The 26,547-nt window shown below is 38.8% G+C and overlaps 1 protein-coding gene across 1 annotated transcript in view; it reads left to right on the top strand.

The window, feature by feature from the left end:
- Positions 1-26,547, top strand: part of VWA8 (von Willebrand factor A domain containing 8) — a 162,925-nt gene that overhangs the window by 2,698 nt on the left and 133,680 nt on the right. The window contains exons 2-8 of the mRNA XM_072358299.1: positions 4,848-4,925; positions 13,948-14,078; positions 15,956-16,066; positions 23,445-23,612; positions 25,383-25,547; positions 25,949-25,998; positions 26,338-26,446. Of these exons, the coding sequence (XP_072214400.1) occupies positions 4,848-4,925; positions 13,948-14,078; positions 15,956-16,066; positions 23,445-23,612; positions 25,383-25,547; positions 25,949-25,998; positions 26,338-26,446 (812 nt within the window). The remainder of the gene's footprint in view (positions 1-4,847; positions 4,926-13,947; positions 14,079-15,955; positions 16,067-23,444; positions 23,613-25,382; positions 25,548-25,948; positions 25,999-26,337; positions 26,447-26,547) is intronic.

The following is a 26,547-nucleotide window of genomic DNA, read 5'->3' as shown; positions in this document are numbered from 1 at the left end:
TCTCTAGAACGTTCTGCTGAGGTTCCACCTGGAATGCTGTGTCCAGTTGTGGGTTCCCTTTCTAGGGTGATAGTGAGCAACTGATGAAGTCTGCTTGAGGGCTATCAAAACTGTTTGGGACCTGGAGCACCAGGTGGTGAGCAGAAGCTGAGGGAGCTGGGTTTGATAGTCTTGCAAGGAAGGGAGGGGAGAAGAGAGGAGAAATCTACTTGCAACTTGCAGTTATAGTTACAAAGATGAAGTCTAGCTACCTAATAGTGGCAAATAATGTAGCAAGGGGCTATCAGTTGAAAGCCCTTTTTATTTGTTTACTTTCCTTTCTTTCTTCCTTCGTAATGTATTGAGATTAAAACCTGGAAATAAGCGGTTGAATATCATTTAGAAATCGAGCTTTTTTTTTTTTTTTTTTTTCTTTTATTCTAACAGATGTGATCTAATCCCGGGAAAATTAATGTTAGTGGAGCTTAGCACCTTCATGGTTTTAATGTGCTTTTGCTGTTTTTGGCTTTTGAGACCAGATGGATGGTCTGCGTACAAGGGAATGTGTAATACGTTAAGGCTGCTGTTGGACTCTGGTAATCTCACATATGTTCAGGGCTAAAGAGGCCAAAAGGCAATCATCTTAGCTGCCTAAAAACTCGGCAGGGACATAAAACTGTTACAGAGTGTCTGAAGGAGGGCAACAGGTATAGTGAAGGGTCTACAATGCGGGACATATGAGGAGATGTGGATGTTCTTGGCTTATTCAGTGTGGAGGATGCAGAGGAGAGGCCTGGTGGCAGCTGCAGCTCCACACAGGGAGCGGAGGGGCAGCTCTGAGCTCTGCTCTCTGGGACAGCAACAGGGCCTGAGGGCAATGGCATGGAGCTGTGTCAGGGGAGGGGCTGGTTGGGCTTTAAGGAAAGGTTCTTCACTAGAGGGTGGTGGGTATGGAATAGCCTGCCCAGGGTAGTGGGCATGGCCATGAGCTGCTGGAGTTCAAGGAGCATCTGGGCAATGCTCTCAGATAAAGAATTTTGGGTGGAGCTGAGAGTTGGACTCTGTGATCTTTTGGGATGCTTTGCAATATGGGATGTTCCGTGAGTTTGTGATTGTGCTTTTCTGTGCCTGGCTGCAGTCAGTAGGAGGAGCCAGGGAGGATAAAAAGCACAGGTGATTTGTCAGTGGTGCTCTACCGAAGTGCTCTGCCAGCCATCAGCTGCATGGCGGGACCTGGAGCAAGAGCTGCTACCCTTCAGATGTCCTCAGTGCACTGAGTGAAAGACATAGGCCTGCTCACATGAAGAGCTTTTGTCTTTTTTATGGGAAAAAGCAGATGTGCATATTAATATCAGCAGTGTGGCTCTGAAGAGGAGAGTACATCAGATGCAGTGCATTGTGGTTACTGGCTAGCTGGATATGTGCATGTGAACTCCTGTCTCACAGCAGTGCAGATCTATCCAAGCCGTATGTTCTAGGAAGAGTTCACTGCATGTACCGAGGCTGTTTTCATATCTCTCTTTCAGAGAGTCTCTTCCAGTTCCTATTTCAGGTCACTGTATTTATGTGCCCTGAATTTCTGACCCATATCGCATGGGGCTTTACCTGCTGCCTCTGTATATTGACCAGCCCCTGAATGGGATGTCCCACTTACCTTTAGATTCTGGCTTATTTGGCAACTGCTTTATGTTACAGGCAGAGCTCTTTGTATGCCAGACACTGATTGTATCCCGCTGTTTTCCCCAAAGATCGTGACAGCTAAGACTGCTGTTTTCTGTGTGAGAGATAAGAAACCAGGGCACATCTCCACCTCTTCACCTCTGTAGCTTTTGTGCATGGTAGTAGAGCAGTAGCTTGTGAACTGAAGTATTTATAGAGTATTCTATAATTTGCAGTGGAGAAAAATTGTTTGAGATGCATGTTCTGAAATGACAAGCCCAGCTGATTTAACACCACATTTCTACCAGGCAGGCTGTTGTCAGTTCCTTGCCAGCTGGTGTAACGTTGGAGAGAGCCTATCTGGGCTGACAACTCTGCTCAAAGAGTTTGGAAATGCAGTGGAAATGGCATAACCAAACACGAGATTTTAAATGAATGTAGGAGGAACAAATTAGACAAGAAAATATAGCCCAGGTGGAAGGGTGTGATAAGATTAGTGCACTAATCCTTCTTGTGCTCATTTAGCTAGGAAAACAGACAGCGCTGTTTTGGTTTGATATTGCTTGTAGTTCTATTAAACACGGCTAATATTTTTGCTTTGTGGACAGATGGGAGTTTGAGGCAATGTTTGTCTCCAGGCAGCAACAAAACCTAAAAGACAAATGCGTTTAGCTTGCGTTAGGGATTTGGTGTGCTTAGCTCTCTCCATCACTTTCTTATAGTTCCCTCCTACCTTACTTAGCAGGGCCCATTTCTGGCTGGAATACTTGCTGAATTTTTGGCAATGGTAAGATCTAGTGTTCGCATCTTAGGATTTGAAGTAAATTCGGCCAGAAGAGATGCATTCCCTGTTTTTTTACCTAGAGCAAATTAACTTAATTGTTAATTGTTTTGTTTTAATTTATTTTCATTCTTAATTTTGGATTCTGGGAAATCAACTGAGGTTTTTCAGTGCCAATGAAATAGGTAATTAAAGCATTCTTTATGATGATATCATCATTCCAACGTGCTAAAAGAAGTCTGACACCTTGTTGTTTCAGCATCTGGCATCTTGTCCCTGCCGTGTTTTGGAAGACTGTATATGCATGGAAGAGTGTTTACAACTTGAGCTGAGGTGATTTCAGCTAGAAGCTAATTAGTCATGTACTCCTGTCTCTTTGCATGTTGGCTGAGGAACGGTGAGAAAAAAAAAGCCCAGAACCTGGCAGTGGTTTCCTAAGGATATATCAGGCAACCTGCTCTTTTTAGAATGTTCAGATTCTTCCTAGCTGAGCGAATGAGAGAGGTGTCAATTTTTGCAGGAAGCAGTGGGCCTGCAGGATGTTTTCATAAACTTGGAGGCATTTTGGTAAACCCTTTAGCTGTTTCCCAGTGTGAAGGAGTGGTTGGAGTTACTGCGGAGGAAAGGGAACAGGAGACAACAGCTGTGCAGTAAAATAGTTGTTCTTGTTTTAAACTTAGAGAAGTGGGCAAAATCCTGGGAGCATCAAAGCCTGCAGTGTCTTACTTCTGTAAGTAAATGTGTTTGTTTTTATTTGGCAGCTCTTTAAAGATACACAATAGTTCTCAGAAACAGGTACAATACTCCTCAACTGTTGCAGGACTTGTGGAGTGACTGAACACGTCACGCTGAAAAGGGCATAGTACTTTGATTTGCAGACTGCAAATAGCATTTGTCATGCAGTTCAAGGAGGGTCAGGAAACGAGCTGAAGCCTTGGACTGCTGCTTAATAGTTAGCTTAGCCCCCGCTGTTTTGGACCGTTGTGCTTCCTGGCTCCTGCATGAGTCTGGAAGAGAGGGGTGCTCAGCTCTAGGCAGGGAGAGTGGGAGCTGCTTGGTGACACTTGGCCTCAGGGCCAGGAATGAACCCTGAGCCACTTTCCATATAGCAGTATTGCTATTGTCTCCCACTTGCTGGGAAGCCATTTAAGCACTGTATTGTTGCTTAAAATGCAAGAGCAAACATCATCATATGTCATCTGCCAGTATTTTAAGGAAAAATGTTTTGAGGTGATTATTTGTACTTCAAGAGCAACATCAAGATCCACGAGTGGGCATATATGTGAGGCTGGGAATCTCAGGGTCAGGGCATTGTTAAGCACTTCAGTTTGGAAGGAAATGATCTGTAAGCCTTTCATCATTGCCTCCTGTTTGTTGCTGTAGGTGATTCCTCACTGGCTGCTGTGAATCCACTTCTAAATGTTACGTATTATGTATGTCAACTTGGACAAACTTCTTCTTCAGCATCACCCTTTCCTGTTCCAACATCAACCTTATGAACTCATTTATTCCTTACAAATCCCCCCAGATGCTGTCAAGCAAACCAATAAAGCAAATTTTGGAGTTGGATCTTGTTTGCGGGCTGCGTCTTTTCTGTGTCTCACTTCTCAGACAAACGCAAGCATAAATGGTTCTAAAACTCAGCCTCAGTTCATGGAAAGGTAGTGTCATCAGAGTGCTGCACCATGGGGCAGTCATTGTAATCCTCTCCATCCACATGCTGTTAGGCAGTGAAGGTGGTGTGATCTTCAGCAACTGTAATGGTAAAAACATCATTTTACTTAGCTTTCTGGTCTTGATACTTCTGAATTTCTGTTTGCATGGCCCAGATAGTCACGAGACAAGTACCCTTTGGGTACTTGCAGGACAGACGAGACAGGCAGGTCCTAGGAAGTAACCAGTAAATTACATGGCAAGTACTTTAATTTTACTGAAACAAAGAGCAAGAAATGTCTGAGACTTCTCCAACCTTGACAAGGTGCCAAATTCTTCAGGTGCACAGCTGGAGAGTGCAGGTAGAGTGAATAGGCATGAATATAACGTTTTGTACCTCCAAGAGACTGCATTTCAGGCTGCCTGAAAATGAGAAAATCATCATCCCTACAAGTATTTCTCACTGCTATATCTGCAGCCAAACAAGCTAAGGATTGTATTTGAAGAAACTAGCAGTGGTATCTGGAACGGGGTTCTATATCTTGACTTCCATAGCTCCCAATGAAGTAAGCATTCATAAATAAAAGGAAGAAGTTGAGGAATATTAGATATAAATTCTGCTGATACCTGACCTATTGAAAAGCAGCAGAGCCTGACTGGTAAACTGATGGCTCTCAATTACCACAGCAGGCCTGTGATGTAAACTTAATATAAACATACTGTACACATCAAAAGTATATAGGAACTAAAAGACTTCTTTTCTCTTTTTTTTCAGGTGATACTGTCACTATTGGAGATGTGTCATTTAAACTCAAAACACCGAAGAACCCAGAGTTTGTTCCACAGAACTACAGTAAGAATCTGCTTTCCTTGTGAACTGACATTGAGGTTTTGCATTAAAAACTTTAATCTGATTTTTCCACACAGATAAAATTTCAGATTAAAACCAAGCACACATGCTGTTCTAAAAAGGTATATAGTCCTTAGACTATGCTTAGATGTGAATGTGCATTCCATACTATTCTACTGGAGAAGCTGACAACTCATGGCTTAGACAATCGTACTCTTACCTGGGTAGAAAACTAGCTGGAGACCTGGGCCCAGACAGTGCTCATGAATGGCTGCTCAGGAAGGCAGAAACTGCTGTGTGAAGGTTTATCTTGTTGCATCCTGAGGCAATAGTACTTGGGTTTGTCAGGCATTCTTTAGTTTAGTTTAGTGGAATAGTAAACCTGTGTTACAGGTGCCATATATAAGTTTCTTAACCCTCCTTTTTTGAAATGCAGCCTTACTTCTGTGCTATAAGACACTTCTGCAACTTCTTTGCATTTAATATAAACATTAGATGCATAAAAAATTAACATGTATTGATCTGTTTGTCCTTCAAGAGATGTAGCAGGAACAGAGAAAGGGAGATTTTGTTTGCTTTCGGACAGTGATCAGTTTTGAGGTTGGTATGCCAGGCTGATGCTCAGCATCTGGATTATGGACCGCTTAATTCCCATGCCCAATTAGGCATGAGACTGTGACACCTTTCTTCAAGGTGATGGAAGTTACCAAAGCTATCCAATGTGATGTGTCAATCTTTGCTGTTATGGGGTAGCCCATTGAGAAAGGATTCCTGTTTCTGAGTGTAACAGCACTTCCCACACCTTGTGAGCTCTCTGGGAATGGGGCCAAACAGTTGAGAAATGCTGCTCTGTGTTATTTCTTTGTATAGCTTCTCAGAGGATAGATTTTTGTGATTCACTGTTTCCTATGGTGACTTTCTCATTGGATCATGAGGTGCATTAGTTGTCTGTATCCATGACTAATGTGATCAATTTCACTTATTTAAGTTTCTCGTAGATGGATTTGTTTTCTCCTTTTCTGTGCTGTACCAAAAGCTTTAATTTTAACAGTGTCTCCATACCTTCCACTTCTCCTAACCATGGCAGACACTATTACAAGTCTTGGTACATATGCACTTTTCAGCAACATTTATGTTAACTCTGTTGCAGCAACAGAATGTCTTCCAGTTCTTTGGACTGAGAAGGTAAGAGAGTATGAAAATGCTTGATAAAATCAAAGAAGGATGTTGTTTTAGTTAGTGATTTTAAAAGGAAGAAGTAGCTAAAAACTAGTGAAAATAGGTATTAAAGTGGAACCGTACAGAGCTGTGGAATCTTAGCTAGAATCTGATTCTACAACTAGAAATAAAATTTGTTAGCAATTATTACATTGCTAATAATTACGTATTATTATCATCATATCTTATTAGTTGCTTCTCTTTTTCAATGGTCATAGCTGGCATGCTTGTGATACTGCTGTTGATTATTATTCACTTATTGAACAGTAGGGTCATTTAAAGTACGTGATTTTTGCTTTTGAACCTAAATACTAAATTAGTCATAATTAATAAGGTAGAATATTCATGTGCTTAATAGCAGAAAGTCTCTCTCTAATGCTTGAAAACATAGTTTTTCATATAGTCCTAATGTAGGAAATTTGTATTGATTTTTAAATTCTGTGGTCCTTTGAAGAGTACAGACATCACTTACTGAGTGCATTTGTTCTTAAGAGAGTTTTTGTTCTGCAGTATGAAAGATTGTGCTGTAGATACAAGATGTCTTGGTGTAAAGTTACAGTGTTGGTGCAAAGTTCCAGTTAAGTACTGCAATAGGCTCCCCAGGGAGGTGGTTGAATGCCATCCCTGGATGTGTTTAAGAGCCGTTTGGATGTGGTGCTCAGGGATGTGATTTAGCAGAGGGTTGTTAGAATTAGGGTACTATGGTTAGGCTGTGGTTGGACTCAATGATCTTCGAGGTCTTTTCCAACCTGGGTAATTCTATGAAAATATATGAACGAAATTGCACACTTACACTCTGTGTAAGCTTTATATCTGTAAACTCAGATGTCATATCTTCTAAAATGTTACTATAGTGACTAATACTGCATTTAAATTTTTCAAGATTCTCACCTCGTTTCCTTTAAGCTAAGACTATAAACAGTTTGATCACCCAGTTCAGTGGGAAATGCTTTTGAGAAGGTCTGGAGTCTCTTAGCCATTGTGATGTTTGCAATGGAGTAAGAGCTAAGAGGAGGGAATTAAAGCAGCTATAGTTCATTTGCTAGAACTGCAAATAATGTTTTCTAGCTTACCACCTGCATAGGATAGAATGCTTCTGCCCTTGTTAGTCTGCCAGATAACAACCGTGGTAAAATGCAATAATGCTGAAAGTGCATGTCTGTAATGTACAGAAAAATTTAGGGAAGTTATAACTTCTTCTAAAGACTACATTATTATTCTAGATGTAAAAATAGCCTTAGGAATCTAGAGGGAAAACTGTAACATGATAAAGAATGTAAATGTACTAAGTACTTACAAAACCTTGGTTTGTCATTTTATCTTTAATTAATACCAAGTAACTGCATTCTTTCTATTACTACATTAAACTGATTGAATTCTAAGTCTTTGAATGCTATGTTCTGCTGAAACTCAGAGGATATGTGCTGCTGGTTACCTGCTGATTTGACATTTTGCTTTTTGGCTTTTTGCTAGCTATGTAGCAGCCTTGCTATGAAACACTCCATTTTGTGTGCTAATATAAAATACCATCTTGCTGTTGTTGGCAAACGGCTTTTTCTTGGAAGACGATAATTAAAGGTACATAAAATCTGAATTGTTCTAAATTTTTCTAAGTGACAAGTAAAAATGAGTCATACGCAAGGGAATTTTGTTAATGGGGTTTCTGTCATAACTACGTCTGACACGTTCTAGAAGGCAGGCACTTAGTTTTGCACTGCTTGTTCTTTTATCAGTTAAAAACAAAACCTACTTGTTTAAAATCCCACCATGCCTGAAAAGCATGATCTTATCTGGAATTATTCTTTGGAGAAACTTTGTATGGCTTTTTGTGTTACTTTGTGTTTACTGATCTTGACCAAAAAATTCCTAATGTAGCTCTTCCAGAAGGCTTTGTATAATGACAGGGAATCCTCATTAAGGCAGGAAACGTGACATTCAGTGGCAATGCCACGCAGGTGCTGCTGTGTGAAGCTGCAAATGCATTTGGGAATTTGCCTATATTCCTATTACAGGTAACTGTAGCATTTGGAAAAGTTAGTTTCAAACAGTTCATGGTTTTATAGAATCATAGAATCACAAGGTTGGAAAGGACCTACAAGATCTTCTCATCCAACCATCCTCCCATTACTGTAGCTACAACAAACCACTAACCCATATCTCATAGCTCCTCATTCAGATGCCTCTTGAACACAGGGACAGCGACTCCACCACCTCCTTATGCCACCCTCTTTTCCCATGTAACTAGCAATAGGATTAGAGAGAATGACTCAAGTTGTGCCAGGGCAATTTCAGGTTGGATGCTAGGAAATACCTTCTCCTCTGAGAGAGTGGTTGTCCAGAGACACTGGAATGGGCTGCTTGGGGTGGTGGTGGAGTTGCTGTCCCTAGAGGTGTTCAAGAAACATTTAGATGTTGTACTGAGGGACATGGTTTAGTAGCAAATATTGGTGGTAGGTGGATGGTTGGACTGGATGATCTTAAAAGTCTTTTTCAACCTTGGCAATTCTGTGATTCTATAATTCATTTCTTCTCTAGTCTGAATTCCAATATCTCTTCATTTTCCATGTCTTCTAGATTTTTGATCATTCTTCTTGGTTGTTTCTTGAATCTCATGAACGTGTCTGTACTGGATGGAGCTCATGTGCTCAAAAGCAGACGCAGTATGGCCCACCAGTTGGATGGTGATCTAACCGCCCTGGCTATGAGTTACACATCCAGCTAATAACAGTTTCATTTAACCCATATTTGTAGGTTAGTAAGAGAATCTTAGTCTCTTGAATCCCATTCAGTGTTCCTCCCAGAAAGCTGTTTGTTTTGACATGATTCCTTTGTGTTCTCTTTCCATTTATATTCAAATGGAGCCAGTGACCTACCTATGTAGATCTTATCCCTTCCTGTGAAGCAGTCGGTTTGGAGGAATTAATGATAAATAGATTTACAGCCTAATCCAAGGAGGTAGCTTCCCCCTTTCTAAGCCCCTGCAAAGATTCACTACTTGTTGCCCTACCACTGCAAGAACAAAAAATGTTGGAATGAAGACCGTTTCCATGAAAAGTTTATGAGGAAAAATAGTGTTCCAATGAAAACTGAATGTGATGCAACCACATTGTGAGTCTTTGAAAGCTCCTTGGGTTCCATGCTTCAGTGTAAAATTGGAAGAGCAACAGATTTTTCCTTGTAAAATGCTAAATGAAAGCAGCTGAAAGCAGGCTGCACATAAGGGCCTTCCTCTTCAGCTCAGCTGTCCTGCCTTCCCCCTGACACACAAAAGCTGTGAAATATGTCTTGGTGAGCTCAGTTGTTTTGAACATTTTCCTCCTTAAAGATACATTTGTGTCTATAGGCAAAGGCCTCTCTTCTTGTCCCCTCCTTCCTGTTATAGAGTAGCCACCCCTACACTGGATGTGCAGCAAATGGTGTGTAAAGCTGAAGGAGCCCTTGGTCGCTGTACAAAAGGGAGATCATTTTTCCCTCGCAAATTTTCACCTCACCTGGAAAAATGGAGCAGTTCTCGAACTCTAAACAAGTGCTGTAGCGAAGATGCGAGTATGCAGTAGGCTTTTTTTTGTTCCAATGACACACAGTGGTATCTTCTAAGTGGCACGTGCTTTAGTGGCATGAAGGTGGTAGGCTGGCAGTTGGACTAGATGATCTTAGAGGTCTTTTCAAACCTTACAGGTTCTATGATTTTAAGTTCCTGCTGGTTATTGTTTGATTGGCCAAATCAGAGTTCTCCAGGGATTTGAGCTGTGCTATGTTTTATACCACATCTGGATCAGGTATTCTTGGGAATCGGTTTATTTGTCTGTTTGCATCTGAACAGTGGGAAGAGGCATCTCTGTCGTTTATGGGATTTCTTCTGTAGGTGGGATACGTCTTGCCAGCAGATACTGTCTGCTATCTCCACTGAATGGTACAGCATTGATGAGCATAGTGCATGCCAAGAATTCAAGTATGAGTGAACTGGAAAATTTCAGAGGCTAACGTATCCATTTCAGTCTTGGTTTTATCAAAAGCTGATTTGTGGGTCAAAAAGCAGCTGCTATTTCCTTCAAAATGGATCTACAACGTTTTCTTATTTGGAGATTTCTCCATTCTGCTTTAACTGCTCACTTTACAAAACGTTTGCACAGATTCTGCTAGGTGTTTTCCCACTTAGAACATATTAAAAGGCCATCTAATGCAGTTTCTTTCTCTGGCTGTCGTCAATAAACAGGAACAGCAAACTGTAGCACTGACTACTCTCTGCATGTGCCAGACGGTGTCTTTGACAGTACACTGTGGAGGCTCCCAATGCACCACCCTGCAGATCAAGAATATTGGGCCAGCATCTCAACTACTGCAAATCAGCAGAGTGCCACTGAACAGCTTGTGCAAACCCAGTTTGCATTACGTGTTATGTGACTCATGGGATAATTAATAAAAACTGCTGCATTATAGATGCTGATGCTTTTGCAGCTAGTTTGCCTCGTCTTCTAAATGTCACGGAAAACGATTATGTGCCTCTTGGAGTAAAGTTATTATATAATGCTCAAATAGAGAGGAATTTTTTTCAAGTTGTTATAGACAGAAGTAGCTTGCTGTGCAGATACCACAGTAAAAGAAGTCTTAATATATAGAAGTAATATACGATATATATATATATAATATATACAATACTGTATATGCACATCTGAAGTTTCTTTTGAAAAGTGTAATGTGCTGTGGGAGCAGTTTATGCAACGTAGCCTTCATATGCAAAGAAAAATGTATATTCTGATTTTAGAAGGGAACTGAAACAGGATTAATATATGGAAAGGTGTACAAGTATTACACATTAGAATAGAAGGAACTGAAAAGTGGAAGCTGTTGTCATGACAGTTCACCTTAGGGAGAGCTTTCTTTGAATTCTCAGCATTATTTATAACGGGCTTCCTTTGAGTGAGTTTGCAGATGGTCAGTGTAGTAACTGTGTGATTTAAAAATGCATTATAATTGATCCAGCTGTAACCTGTATGTGGGAAGAATTATTTGAGTGGTGAAGCAATGGTGAAGCACTTTCCAGTAACTTTAAATCAATAAGAAATGGTGTCTTTTTGTGACCATAAGAAGTGGTGTCTTTTTGTGACCCTTTCTCCAAAAGCAAAGCTAGGAAATCAGAGGAACATAAAGCGTCCTGAAATGCCTTAAGGTTTGCAGGGTAGAGGGGGAGGTCACGTTCCAAAGACTGTTAGACTTGAAATGCTGTGTGCTTATGTTCCCATTTACATGACAGTTAGTCTTACAGATGCTTCTGAACCTTCTAAAATCCTGTTTCTATTTATGGTGCTGCTTTTAAGTCTGACCTGAGTTGTGTTTTTCTTTTTTCTTGAGGCCATCCTAAAAATAAAAAAGATAGCTACACATGTTAAGTGAAATACACCAGAGGCGCCTGAAGTCATGCTGTGCCGATGCTTCAAATGTGGGACTTTTGATGTGCAAAGAATTCAGTGTTCCAGCAAGATTTGCAAGGTTATTTGTCCAGTTTAGGGAATGTACCTTTTTATTTTTGTAGCACCTGCTAAAAAAATGCACTAATGATTCACACAGGGAGTTCATACAACAGGTGGAAGTTATAATGAGCATGTCTCTATCTTGGAATTTTAGTGGTACCTTGCATAAAACACTATTTGTGTGATGCTTTTCAAATTAGCACACTTTCAAAGCAGCAGAATTTGGACAGGGCGGGTCTGGTGTGCTTCATTAGCCCTTATTGAATGTAAATTATATGTAATACGAATTTTCTTAGTTTCTTGAAAGTCTCATGGAAGGGAATATGTTCTTTGTGAAGGACTAATTTGCATTTGCCTACGACATGTGGTACGTGTGATGCGCACTGCTTTTGAATAAAAGCAGTATTGCAGTATAGAACATATACGATCTTAACCACACCTACATTTGAGAGAGTAGTATATGCAGTAATCCCAGGCATGTTAATGACAGTTGTTTAAAAACAGAAGCAAAGCCTGAAATGTTTGTTTGCAGTTAATCTGATGGTCCTAACACATAGGTTGCTTGTTTAGTCCATGGTCACAGCACTTTGGGAATGCCCAATCTCATCTGATCTCAGAAACTAAGCAGGGTTGGGCCTTATTAGTACTTGGATACTTGGATGGAAGACCTCCTGGGTGTTGTAGGCTGCTTGCTTTGGGAGGAAGTTTCACTCAGAGGGTGGTGATGCACTGGAACAGGTTGCCCAAGGAGGTTGTGGATGCCCCATCCTTGGAGGCATTCAAGGCCAGGCTGGATGTGGCTCTGGGCAGCCTGGTCTGGTGATTGGCAACCCTGCACATAGCAGGGGGGGGTGAAACTGGATGATCATTGTGTTCGTTTTTAACCCAGGCCATTCTATGACTATTTATGTCTGTATGTTATTCCTGCTCATACTGGTGGTGATGTTGTAGCAGATTTCACTGAAAGTGGGAGAAGATTTCTGATTGTTTTCCTGAGTGATAAATCTAAGTCTCCACTTAAAATTGTAATAAAGTTTTCCTTAGTCATCCTTATACCATCTTACTAGAATCCCACAGGATCATTTTCTGCTGTTTCTTTTGTTTTACAAAACGGAATTGTATTTCTGATACGCAAAGATACAAAGGCAAATTGGAAGCCCTGAGAACTGAGGGATACTACTGCTTGATCTCCTTGAACTCTGTCCTTTTCTCAGCCTCAAAAGAGCTAAAGTGAAAACAAGGCTTGTTTCTTAAAATTTTGGTTTCTAATTGAAACTCCTGAACATGCTAAAAAAGGTAATCAAGTAGTAATGCGAGGGTTTCATCTCCTCCCACTCCTTTCTTACTGCGCTTTAGCTGCATCTTTAGCATCGCAGGCACCACCCTTGAGGCCCTTGCTTCAACGCTTATCATTGGTCTTGTCACATCATTCTGAAACCAACCATATACACACATGCATAAATAAACATCCCTCCTGGCTTGCTTGTGCTCTTGCTTTCCTCATGTGCTAGTTAATGCTTTTTGCTCATTTCTGAGGAAGGGCTGTGCTGTGCTGAGGGCTACATGAAGGTACAGGGACAGAGTGATGTATGGCAGCAGGAATGGTGTCCCCCTCTCAGAGTGCACAAAGCTCTCTAGTACTGCCAGCAGTTGAATGAATGTTGTAAATATTAAATACAATCAATGGTATTACAGAGGTGTGTGCATCTGCTTGGATTTGTTTTCATTATGATTTTAGAAGCTACGTAGTGTTGATAAGTCCACATAGCGTTACTGTGTGTCTTGCTGTTCTGTGATAATTGGTGTGTGCTACTGTATGAAAACATAAGCAAGAATATCATTGGCTTTTAAGAAAGTATCAAATAAAATATATTCTGAAAATGAATGAATCTTCTTATGGTGATGCAAGCCTAGTATTTAGTTATTTAATGTTCACGATTCACAGAAGTATTGGGATGTAGGTTGAATGGTTCTTTTACAAATGATAATCAATTGGTCTTTCCTGTATCAAACTGATGCTGAGAAGTCTTTTCATTAATGAGCTCAGTGTGAAATTAAGATCAACAACCTTTTTCTGGTTTTGCGTTGTTTTCCTTCTTTTAAAAGAGGAAGTTTCACAGAGGGAAAGGCAGCGGGTAAGAGTATATAAAGTAAGTAGACTAAGGGAAATTGTGTGGAATTCTCTGCACTTCTGTTATCTGGCTTTAGGATAACATATCCTTATGTCTTTGTTTTAATTTTTGAGAAAAGAACAAAAAAATCCATGGATGACCAGGTATCTCTAAGGCTCTTAATCTCTTAAATAATATGTTCTTGCCTTTATTTTTCTTTCAAAGTGACAGATTCTTTGGCCCAGTCTGTAGCACAGCATTTAAGATGGATAATGCAGAAAGACCTTCTCGGCCAGGATGTCTTTCTTATTGGACCTCCTGGGCCCTTGCGACGGTCCATTGCCATGCAGTATCTGGTATGTATGTTGATTTAAGTTATTGGAGAAATAGCCATTCATGTCACTTAGATATTCCTCTACTAGCCAAACTGAGGGAAGTATTACTATAACATTTCACAGCAAGCAACTTGTGGAAGTAAAGTTTTTTCCATAAATTTTTTTCCAGAGTTCAGTTTGTTTTAGACGAATCAAAAGTGCAGACATTTTAATACGTTCTTCTGCCTAAACTCCAGGGAAAAAGAAAGTTGGAAGACTATGTTGCCATATGCTATCACAAATGGAGAAACAGTTTGTTCTAGGCATTATGTATGTTGGAAGATTAAGATATCTGCCTACTGTTACAGACAACAAATCCTTTTTGCTTCTTTTTACAGAAAAAGATACGAAGTAAAGGATTTGGGAAAGTATTTTACATAACATTAGGGGACAGTTATCATGAGTGATCAGAAAGTGGAGATGTGTGTATGATCCATACTTGGAATGTGGGAAGAACTTGCCCACATCCATCTGCATGAACCACGGCAGCACCGTGTGCAAGATTTTGCATTAAAGTCATTTGTGCTCTTAAATGATCAGCATGGAGGGTGGGTGGCTGCAAATGTGCACAGGGCTTTGTCTGCCATGAATTCTACCCAGGATCTGGTTGTGCAGAAGGATCACAAATGGAGGTGTGTAACAATTGTCATGAAGATCAGCCATTTCTTTTCAAATCAAAAGACAGGAATTCAAAGATTAGCTCTCAGAGGTAAAGCACACAGGAGAATGCTTAATTTTGAATAATGGGAAGGAGAAAAAAGATTTCTTGGTCTAATAGACCAGTCATGCTACTTTGTAGCTCATTGTATTCCTTAGAAGAGATAAGAAGAATTTGGCGTAACCCGAAGAGGAGACGCCTGGTATCAAGGCATGAGACATAGGCTGTACCCTTGTTTACACCACAGTGTGTATGTACCTGAGCTTTATTAGAAAGATTGCTGCTTACTGTTTCAATGTCGTCTAAGACAAATGCATGAGGACTGATCTTTGCTGTGAGGTACTAAGTGCTCTGGAGAACTTCTGTCTGCTGTTGCTACTCCACAAGGCTAATTGTTAAAGAAAACTCCTGTATTCACTCTTTTGTTCTTTTTTCTGTGAGTCATACTAAAACAAAGGTTATTCCTACATGCATCATAGAGAAACTGATGGCTTTTTAAGAAAGCGTTAAATCTCAGATAAAGAAGTAGCAGGAGAATCAGGTAGAAGTTTTTTGTTTTGTTTTTTTGCTTTAAGATGGAAATTTCTAAGTAGAGCTCTTACTGAGTTAACATGAAAAAAAATAATAATAAAAAAATCAAACCTTAAAGATTTTTCTTTTTGAAGTAGTCTATAATTGTACAGAGGTAAACTGCAACTTGTGTGAATAGAGGCAGAGGTGGTGAGAAAAATATAGTTCACCAGTATTCTGAAAAAGTATGTGCAGGTAATCATTACAACTCTGTCATAGTGTGTTATTGAGCAATGGCAGAATTGAAGCTTTGAAATAATTTATGGAAAACTTGGATTTCTGTTCATGATTTGTGGATGTTGATTGTTTCTGGGTGTCCAGAACCAGAAAATTAGCCATAAAGAAGACTTTATGGAAGCTCAGTTGAACATCTGGTTATTATGTTTTTAGAACAGATTTGGGGAAAATAAAACTTTATTGAGCAGAAATTCAAACTGTTTTGTTTGAGGCAGAACACACTGTAAACGTCTCGAAAATAAGATATATTAGATTTTGTTCAGAGTTATTTCAGATCGCTGTGCTGTTGTCTGGAGCTCTTTTGTATAATTATACTATTGGACTTATTGTTAAAAGTGGACTTACTTGGAGTTGTGGTTTTATTTCTGTGATAACCTCAGTTTGTTGTCCGCAGGAACTGACAAAGAGAGAGGTTGAATATATTGCACTCTCAAGGGACACCACTGAGACAGACCTCAAACAGCGACGAGAGATCCGAGATGGCAGTGCTTTTTATCTCGATCAGGCAAGTTATGGTCACACAAACTACCTCATTGCCATTTATAACTGGTTTGAAGGAAATCATGGTTTAAATGATGAAAACTCAATACATGGGATACAGAATGACTGGTGTGTTTCTGATGATTAGGAAATTTCATAGAACACTCCTGATTTTGTTATTACTGAAAATGTTATCTTTTCCCAAAGCTGAGATTGCTCCCTCTATTACAAGTACCACGGGGTTTTACCCTTTTATTTAGACTCAATTAGGGAGACAGTTTATTATGTTTATTATAACAATGGGAAGTGAAATTCATTCAGTGCAGGTAGACTGCAGTTTCACAAGCACTTCTCTAGATATTGCTCTCGCCTAACCACTGTAACACTTTAGATGTACTTTGTGATGAGTCCTTTGATCTAACGTCACTGAAAAATAGTCTAGCTCATTTATGTTAGTACTTCTCTGTGTATTTAAACCCAAGCACAGTAAATGGAGACAACTGGGAGATTTGGTTCAGAAGATTACTTCTGATCAGAATTAGAATAATGATTTAAACACTCCTGTCATCAGTACTTTCCCAACACATTAGTCCTTTAAGTAAAACTGTAGAGTAACTAAGGTTAGGAAAAATTTCTTTGTAAGGTATCAAAGGCATGTCCACAGGTAAAATATACTCTTGGTTTAGAGTTAGGTCTGTTCTAATTTGTTTACAAGTTAGATGCCTAAATAAATAGAGTGGGTCAGTTTCTCTGATGTAGTATGAGTTTACATGTGCTATCTAAAGCAGTTTTCAGTTGTTAGTATGATAGAGGTTAATGATAGCACCATTCCATGAGTAACTTGTGGGTGGAAAGTAGAATGGGGACTGGAGAGGAAAGAAAGCTCTCTACATTACAAAAATAATTTACTATTTTTAAAATAAGGGAAAAAAAAAGTGCAATTGATCTCTTTTTCAGCACTATCAACCTTCAAGATATATTTTCTTGAAATCATGATGAATTGACTCTGAATTGACAGATGATCCAAGTAACCTTTGTGAAGTTATTTCTCAGAGTTGAAATAACTTAATGGTTATCTGTAAATATGGGATTTGCACAACACGAGATAATTTAAAACACTGTACTGTGGCTTAGGGCTGTAAATGACTTCTCGTTTACCAGAGGATGAAAGCATCTGTGCAGACTATAGAGCTAACATATTAACTCATGAGCTCCATTGCTAACTGTTGTTATAGATAGTCTTATCCTTGCGTTTACTGCAGAGTACTTAAAGTAAATTCTCTCAGTGTAAAAGCATTAGTTAATTAACATCTATAAAACCAAAGTATTCGGGACTGTATGAATCTCAACAAGATGTGAGAATAATCTGTTCATTGTATTTGTGAGAAGATTGTGATCCGAGTATAAATACGAAGCAGCTTGCTTCGCTTTGTACAAGCTATTTTGAATGATCTCACTTCAGCTAGAACATTGTGTGAAGATTGCCTTGTATAAGGTAAAGGTCTAAGATTACCTATCTTCTTCCATCTGTTGGAAATTCTCAGATGAAAGGTTTTTACCAGGGTCTAACATAGCAGTATTTCAGACCAGTGTTTTCCCTTAGTAGGATATTCAAGTAAATCATATTCAAGTTGACTATATATGTTTAAGTTTTGTGGGAAAGATGATAAAGTAAATAATTGCTCTTTAGATGTGTACTGATAACATGAAAGATGAACCTGTTAGATAGTGGTGTTCTACCCGAAGTTTTCTTGCCCTGCGTTTTAATTATAGTCACTTAAAGTATGATAGAGAGCTACTTTTAGAACCATCTCAGAGCTAGTTATATCTTGGTAATAAAAGGAATAAAGTTTTACAGGTTACACAGGAGTCTGAATTACTTTGTTCAATAATTCTATTGTTTTTAGAAGGGCATATCAATGCAAAACATTGCAGAAGCTAGATCCTACTCTTCTTTAAACCGTTTTGAAACTGTTTGAACATTATTCTTATTAGTCCTTCAAATTACTACAAAATACTTGGCTGCTTTTATTTTAGAGGTAATATGTTATCACTTTGATTCATTAACTAATCTTTCATTTCAGTATTCCTCAGCTGCTTTCCTCTGCTGAACTCTCAAGGGGTGTCAGTAAGAGAGGACTTCAGCATTGTAAAAAATGGAACAAATATATTAAGTGTTACTATTTAGTAGCGTTACGCTGTTCAGACATACTGCCTATCCAGCAGATATTTGTAAATTCTAGTGAAGTAGATCCCTCAGACAACCTAATGTGTTTCACTGATCTCAGTGTGTCTGTACATCTGTCTTTAGACTCCCTCTATATTTTTAGGTAATTTCTTTCTATTTCCATACAAGTGTTACAGAAAACTTGATGATCTGATTAGTTGAATCTTCTTAAAAGTATAACCTGAGAAAATTGCAAGTTTTAGTCAATATCCTCCTTCTTCCCCAGTAAAGTGAGGAGGAAAACCTCACTGCAAACTCCATTATGCATCTCTGCCAATTCTTTTTATGTTATTATAGAAGCATAGAATGATTTGGGTTGGAAAGCCCACAAGTTCCAGCCCCCTGCAAGACTGCCACCCAGCAGCTCAGGCTGCCCAGGGCCCCATCCAACCTGGCCTTCTGATCATCCTTTTAGTCCTCTGGACCTGCTCCCAAGAGCTGTATGTCTTTTTTGTTCTGGGGGCTATAGTCCTGAATGCAGTACTCCAGATGGGACCTCATGAGAGAAGAGGGGAACAATCACCTCCCTTGACCTGCTGGCCACTCCTTTTTCTTTACCTGCTGGTTATTTTAATGATTTGCATTTGGAGAAATCGATTCTTCTTGACCCATGGAAAGTAATTCAGAAATTAGCAATTTCATCTGAGTTTTGTGACATTTTGTGGCTTGGTGGGCAACAGGGAGTCAAAATTATTGTCATCATCTCTCCCCCCTACCTCCCCAATCACTGCACTGTGAGCTTACTTTTAAGTTCTGTTATCCTCTTGCAGGCACACATGACTTTGTTAACTCAAAAACAGCCAGCGTTTTGTGTTATCATTACCAGATGATTTCTGAAGATCTCTTTTTAGCATAAGAAATGCCTGCACGTGTCAGTGCTGGAAGGTTTTTGACATACAGCAAAGACTCTGGTGAATGAGTGTGTGGGATATTGTGCGGGTGGAGGAAACAAGTTACTGCTCTGGAAGGGACATCTGAAACGTAGTCTGCAGATGCAGGGAAGCCTTATTATATTAGTTCTCTTGTTCACTGAGCTGCTCGCTCTGTTGTTTTTTCACGTTGTAATTTTGGTTGCTGTGCTTGAGATGTCATTACAGGGATCTAGTTCACAGAGCAAGGGTGCTCGTCTTCATGACAAAAGCAGGCAAACATTAAATTAATGTTCAGCCATTATTTGGAGCATTTTTTACTTTTGTGCTTAGACCTGTGCGTTGTGTTGAGCTGTTTTCTGTCCTCTCTTTCTGTTGCTGGGTAAATTCATTTGTGTGACTCTTCTCATGAGTGGGGTTTTATTGTTTCTGTAGTTGTTGTGCTTTGCGCTACTCAAGCAGAGGAGCTCAGTTGTGCAAAAGACTGTGGAAGCCTTTTTTGTGTTGTTTAGTTTCTAAGGTGTTTCTGCCTTTAAAGAGAGAAAAATACTTTTGTGGGTGCGTTATGAAAGCAGAGTAAGCATTCCACACCGCATATTTATTGCCTAAGTCTATTACTATGGGACTAATAGTGTGTTAAGGGTTTCTGCTCTTGGGGAAGAAACTCAGCCTGTTTTAAGTTCATGTATTTCCTGGAGCAGGTATCCAGGTAACCATTCTTTCAGATCTGTGGGAGCACAGGTGGGAGGCAGTGAACTTGGTTCTGCATTCAAAGAGCAAAATAGTCTCTAGCTACTGTTAAAATAAACCTGAAGATAAACATTTAACAAATCCCTCTCTGCTTTTTAATAAGAATTGATACCTTTAATCTCAGGTTTACCATCAAGGTTGAATAATAGAACACCCTCTGTCAAATTCTATTTTAAATTAAACACTTTGAACAAATGAGGCTGGTGAGAGAGTGAGGCAGCGCAGCTATTTTTGGGTTTTCATTATAGAATTATGAAGATGAGTTTCTTGGAAGCATCTTTTAAAAAATTATTTTCAGTGACAGATTGCAAACTTGCTTGCTTTCCTCTTTATTTGTTGCGCATTTTAGTTTCCAAAACAACCCATCAGTGCACAGATATGACTGCAATAATGATTCAGAAGATACCTCGTAGTGTGCAAAGCTTATTGCAGAAATTTATTACTCGTTACCAAACAGGCTGCATAAATATCACAGTTCAGCCAGGGATACACAGCTGTTTAAGAGCAGACTTTATGCTGTCCGATGTTAGTACTTTTCCCATGCCTTAGAGTCAGATGAGTTGTGTGTATATTTCATTATATTTTGGAGAACAGTTTATGGTGTTTCAAAAATGCTTTAAAAATATCCAAGGAGCACAGTTTGTATAAAGAAGAGGGAAAAAAAAGGAAAGAAAAAAAGAGAAGCCAATCAGAGTAAATTAACACCCAGATGTTGTTTTTATTGTTGTTATGGGGATTGTTTGGTTAAGCGTAGCTGAGCACTCAGACATTCCTGAAGCTGATCATCTTTGGCTACCTATATATGCTTCTTATAATCTGTAACATCCATTTTGAAGTATTGTAGTGAGCAACACAACCTTGAATAAAAATTTTGAGCAGTTTTCAAGCTCTGAAAATTGCTTTCTTTTTAAGTTGCCATCTTCTGAATTGGTCTGTGTGCTTTAATAGGCGATTCTCAAGATTGTACTGCTAGTAGAGAACATCTTTTTGAAGTTCATGAATGGCACAGGCTACCCAGAGGCTGTGGGGTCTCCTCCTTGTGGATCTCCCCTGGGCACCCTGCTCTGGCTGTCCCTGCTGGGGCTGAGGCTGGAACAGAGGGACCCAAAGGGCCCTGCCAGCGTCAGTCATGTTGTGACCGTAATATTGGAAGACTATTAATTCAGCAGGCCTTCATTCATAGTGTGCATGTCTCAACATGAGTCAACAAGATTCTATGGATACTGAAAATATTTTGACACCGTATGAACAAGATGTGTATTTTCCTCTGGCTAGTAAAACTTGGTCATAAAGTCTTCTTAGACATATAAGATGCAGATCCAACCAACTTGGCAAATAAAATGTTTGTCGAAACGTATTCTGGCTGAATCTCCAAAGTACAATTGGAGAATATAGCATTTTGTTCATTCCAGGTATTAAACTGGTTGCTGGAGACTCAGGTTTTCTATTTAAACAGGTTGAAGCAGATTTTATACTTAACTAGTGACCTTCCTAGAGAAGAATGTTAGTACAAAATTTGCCCTTCAGACAAATTTTCTGGAATGGAGAGAGTGAAATTTTTTATTGCTTGTTAAAGCATAGTATTTTGAATTAGCCTATAAAATCAATTCACTTGCTGATTACTTTTGGAAGGAATTAGTGATTCACTGGAAGGGAAATAGTCTTAGGACTGTACTTGGTTAATGGGATTATTACGGGTAACTCAGATATTGATTATGAGGCTAGATCCTAAAAATGTCAGGGGAGGGAAATTAATACACAGATGCATACTGGGATTTGTGAGCTTAGGTACAGCAGTTATCACTGTTTTAATAAAGATGTTAAAATCTTACATTATGGCTTATTTTTCCATAGTTGTTTATACTTCTACTTCGTTATAGAATACAAGTGTAGAAGTATATTTCTGCAGTGTGCATAAGAAGCAGCTAAATTAGTTAAGGTGCCGTGTATTGTTATCTTTAGTGTTACCAGATGGATCTCTGATTCTATCATATGCTCTGTGCCATGCATCAGTTTCGTTGCACTGAACTGTTCTTTGTCTCTAGCTTAGATTTTTCCAGCTGTCCTTTGTACATGTTTATTTTTTTTTCTTTTTCCATTGAAAATCTTATTTTATTCTCTTCTCTCCCCACATTTTTTCATTATCCTTTCTCATTCCTTCCTTCTTTCTCTCTGTCCCAGTCTTTGACATCTGTTGTATTCATCAGAGATTTCCATTTAGTATGATATGAATGTTCATCTGTAGGAGTTTGTAGGAGACATGCTGGGAATAAATTTCAATCATGCTCCCTTTGCCACTGTGCTTGTGTCTAAAATTGTTCAAATGCAATCGGAATGAAAAGCAAATCTCTTTGGTGCCTGTTGATATTGGGCACATCTACACGTTCCCTGTTATTATCTGGTTAAACCTTTTCAATTTGGAAATAGACAAGAAAGCATTACATTTCAGAATCTTTCATTGAGCAGTAATTGTGAATAATAGTTATGAAGTGAATTTAGTTAATTTCCCTGAGCCACAATATTGACTGCGAAGAAACTGCAAAAAAAAATTGCTAACACCAGAGCTTAGTTTTATGTTTTGGATAAACATTAGGCACATATAAACAGTAAGAATTCACAAATAATTAATGAAGTGAGATATAGAAAAGAAATAACTTCCCATCCCAAGTGCTCCAAAGTATCCACAAGTGAAAGTCTGTGCTTTTATTCTGTTCTTAAAAAAAAAAACTCATGTTCAGTCTGGGAATATAATTACAAACAGTTTTAATTTTCTCATATTGTTAACATCTGATTATTGATAGCATTGTTTTGTTTTTATCTCCCACACCTGGTTTCAACAGATTGTTGTTCTCATCAGGTCAAACTAGAGCACTGTACTGGTAATGGAATTACACTGGTGCATAACCAGAGTAATCCCAAGGGATATCTGACCTGTGGTTTCTAAATATTTTAATATGGTTGTAAATGTGTACAACCACTTCTATACTGTGGCTTCTGTATAGATAGCTATGCCGTAATTGTCATGCCTGGTACGTATTATAAAACATTCAAAAGAAAATGCACTGCTTATTACCATACACCAGGTATTCACCAAAATGTTAACAAGATTTTACACTTTATTCTGTTGATACAAGAGACTAGAATAGCTTTTATTATTATTGATAGTCTTATTTCTTTTTTAGTCCCTTTAACAGTTATAAGATAAAAGTCCAACTTTGTCCAATATGTTAATACAATCAGTTGTCACTCTTTGTAGAATCGAATCATAGAATGGCCTGGGCTGAAAAGGACCACAATGATCATGGAGTTTAAACCTTCATGCTATGTGCGGGGTCACCAACCAGCAGACCAGGCTGCCCAGAGCCACATCCAGCCTGGCCTTGAATGCCTCCAGGGATGGGGCATCCACAGCTCCTTGGGCAACCTGTTCCGATCTTACTGATTATTAAGGAAATAAATACTGTTTTGGAAAGCATCTGTGGATTCTTTTTCAGCAGGATTTCATGAGATATGTGATGTTTATTTCTCTTGCACTATTGCTTTCTGCTTTTGAAAAGTGTGCAGTTCGTGCAGCTACAGAAGGACGAATCCTTGTGTTGGAAGGTTTGGAGAAGGCTGAGCGCAATGTCTTACCTGTGTTAAACAATTTGCTGGAGAACAGGGAAATGCAACTTGAAGATGGACGTTTTCTCATGTCTGCGGAACGTTACGACAAACTTCTGCAGGTAGGGAAATACCATTAGGATTTTCAGTTCTCATTTTCCTGTTCTTGGTAGTGCTGGAATACTGGTATGAAGACTGGAGATACAGTATTTCTCAGTGCTGTCTCACCTTTAATTTATTAAAATATGTGTGAACAGCTAATCCAAATGATAAGAAATGGCTAGCAAGTTTACTCTTGATAGGCAGTAGGATTGTAGCGTCTGCTACTGTTACTACTGTGTGCCCCCGGTGGCGCAGTGGTATAAAGTGCTGCTTGCAGCACTGGAGGGCCTGGGTTCGAATTCCCCCTGTGGCACAAGTAGTAGAAGAGCTGCTCTGCTACGCAGAGGGGCTCGAATCCCGGGAGTTGGACTCGATGATCTCTAAGGTCCCTTCCAACTCGCACAATACTGTGATACTATGATGATGATGATGATACTTTCATTTTCATCGAGCCTTGAGTCCCACTGCTTACATTTGAGTAGAGATACTCTTTGGCCTTTTGGGGACCTTAGTAAATTTAATCACCATTCTCACCAGTACTCTGTTTCGTACACTCGTGTGCTGTAGTGTCCACTCACATACCTGTTGGTCTCTTGTCTGATCTCACTCATGTTTCTGTCTACCATACCTAACTGTAGTTAAGTATATCATTTGGACCCATATACAAAAAAGGAAGTGTGCAGTAAGCCTTCTGTTTGATCCCAATTAAATAAGCTTGCCTCCTATGTTGTTAGCACCATAGAAGATTTCTGAAAATATATTGATATTTCTTCAGTTTCTTATCCCTGGTTTGAAATCTGCTGATTTGTGCCTTTTTCCAAAACCTTTGAGTGGTAGTTAATTAAAAGATGAAATTGATGGGAGAATTATTACCAAATCTGAAAAATAAGCTTTTAAATTGTGATTGTATTTAAAAACTGAAAATGAGAATTCAGCCTCAGACAAGATTTGGTTGCAGTTAAGTAAAGCATCTTCTCTTTTCTATATTCCTTCTTAAGAGTGTTCTAGTGATAAAGTGCTTCAGAATGAGTGCCTCAGGTGCACTCTTAATAGTTGATGAATTAAATAAATCTCTTGCTATAATACTAAAACTAATATTGTCGTTTGACAGTTATTACGTTATATAAGCTAATGTTCATTTTCTCTTCTTCTGTGTGAATAATTATGTACTATATAACTAGGTCAAGAAAGACAGAGCTGTGATGTGTGAAGACTTAAGAGCGTACTGCTGTGTATGCATTGAATCCTTTACAAGACAGCAACTGATATACACAACAGAGGTGTTCTTGTAAAGGAGTCCAGTGGTAGTTCTGTTTTGGTATTGCTTGTAATAAAGCATATTTTGTAAATGAAAATTTTAGAGCAATAATAGTCCCCTTTACAATTACAGGAAGAAGGGAGAAGAAGGAAAGAAAAATATATTCAAAGTACCACACTTGTAGTGCTTCAGGTTAAAATACAATTTGTCATCTGTTTACTTTCTGTTCTTTTTGAGAAGCAAGGTTCTGAACACATGGTTCTGAACTGTGACCGTCTGTGGGGTCTCTAATCAAATTGCATGACAGCTGCACATAATCAAATGTTCTGTGTTCATTTTGGAAAACCTTGCTTTTATGATCCGCAAATTAGAATAGTTCATTGTTTTTTTTCATTTCATTTCTGAATGAAAGATGGGAACAATACCATATTTACAGCTTGACAAACAAGGACTGTTAGTCTATCTGCGGCTTAGTCTGGAGGAATATTTAATGACGTAACTTTTTTTTTCTGCTTTATGTTGCTTAATTTAGGATCATACAAAATCAGAGCTGGATGCATGGAGGATTGTTCGGGTTAGTGAAGATTTTCGTGTAATAGCATTGGGCCTGCCAGTACCTAAATACTCTGGTAACCCTTTGGATCCTCCCCTTCGCTCTAGATTTCAAGCCAGAGATATTTATCACCTGCCTTTTAAGGTAAGCACCTTAACAGAGGAGTTGGACTATCTGTAATGAGTAGAGCTAATATTCTGATGTTGTTTTACTTAGCTCACCACTGAAATCAATGCCTAAATAATACATTTATCTTAAATGGCATTTTTTCATACTGCTTTTTAATAAATTCCTGAAAGGCAGACTTAGAGTTGCCAAAGAATGCTGCAGCAGAAAAATAACTTCCATTAGATAATATAGCCCTAGAAGAAAGATTTGATAATATTTCCTTTCTTTCATAAAATTAAATCTGTGTTCAGGAGCGAGTAGACTTTTCATGTCTAAATTAGGGGAAAAAAAATAAAAAGTATCTCTACATCATGTGCTGTGACCCACAGTATGACCCAAAAATGAATTTACTGTATGATTTTCTGTTCTGTTTTCAGGACCATCTTCAGCTATTATATTCAATTGGATCAAACATTTCTGCAGAGAGGTAATTTTTCATGATTAAAAGAAAAATCAAAATTAATGAAGAAATATGGTGTAATTTCAGGTTTCCTTGTTATTTTTATAACTTGTGTCACAACTTGGAGACCAGAACTGAAGAAGCTTTTAATATGTGTGGGTGTATGCTCAAACAGCTTTTTATATGCAGCCTTCATACTGAATCCTTAATGCTTTAGAACTTCAATCACAGATAACTTTTTTTTTCTGCTCAGATAGAGCTTCAGCATCTTACACTGATCTTAAACTGTCATTAACTATTTAGGCTTTAGTATTTTAAGTATAGATGGCATATGTAAAACTCTGTACTTATTTTTTTCCTGTGCAGAATTTCTCAGATCCTGTCTTTTGCTACAACTCTCTGCTCTCAAGAATCGTCTACACTGGGACTTCCAGATTTTCCCTTAGACAGCTTATCTGCTGCAGTTCAGATTTTGGTATGTGAATACACATGTGCTGTGAAACTGTACAAGCTGAAAATTTCTTAGAATTAGATTCGTATTTTTCATGTGTTGGAAGAAGATGAACAAGAACATCT

Source organism: Excalfactoria chinensis, chromosome 1, assembly GCF_039878825.1.
Source record: "Excalfactoria chinensis isolate bCotChi1 chromosome 1, bCotChi1.hap2, whole genome shotgun sequence".
NCBI lineage: Eukaryota > Metazoa > Chordata > Aves > Galliformes > Phasianidae > Excalfactoria > Excalfactoria chinensis.
Note: the sequence above shows the minus strand (reverse complement) of the source record. Positions and strands in the feature narration are given on the sequence as shown.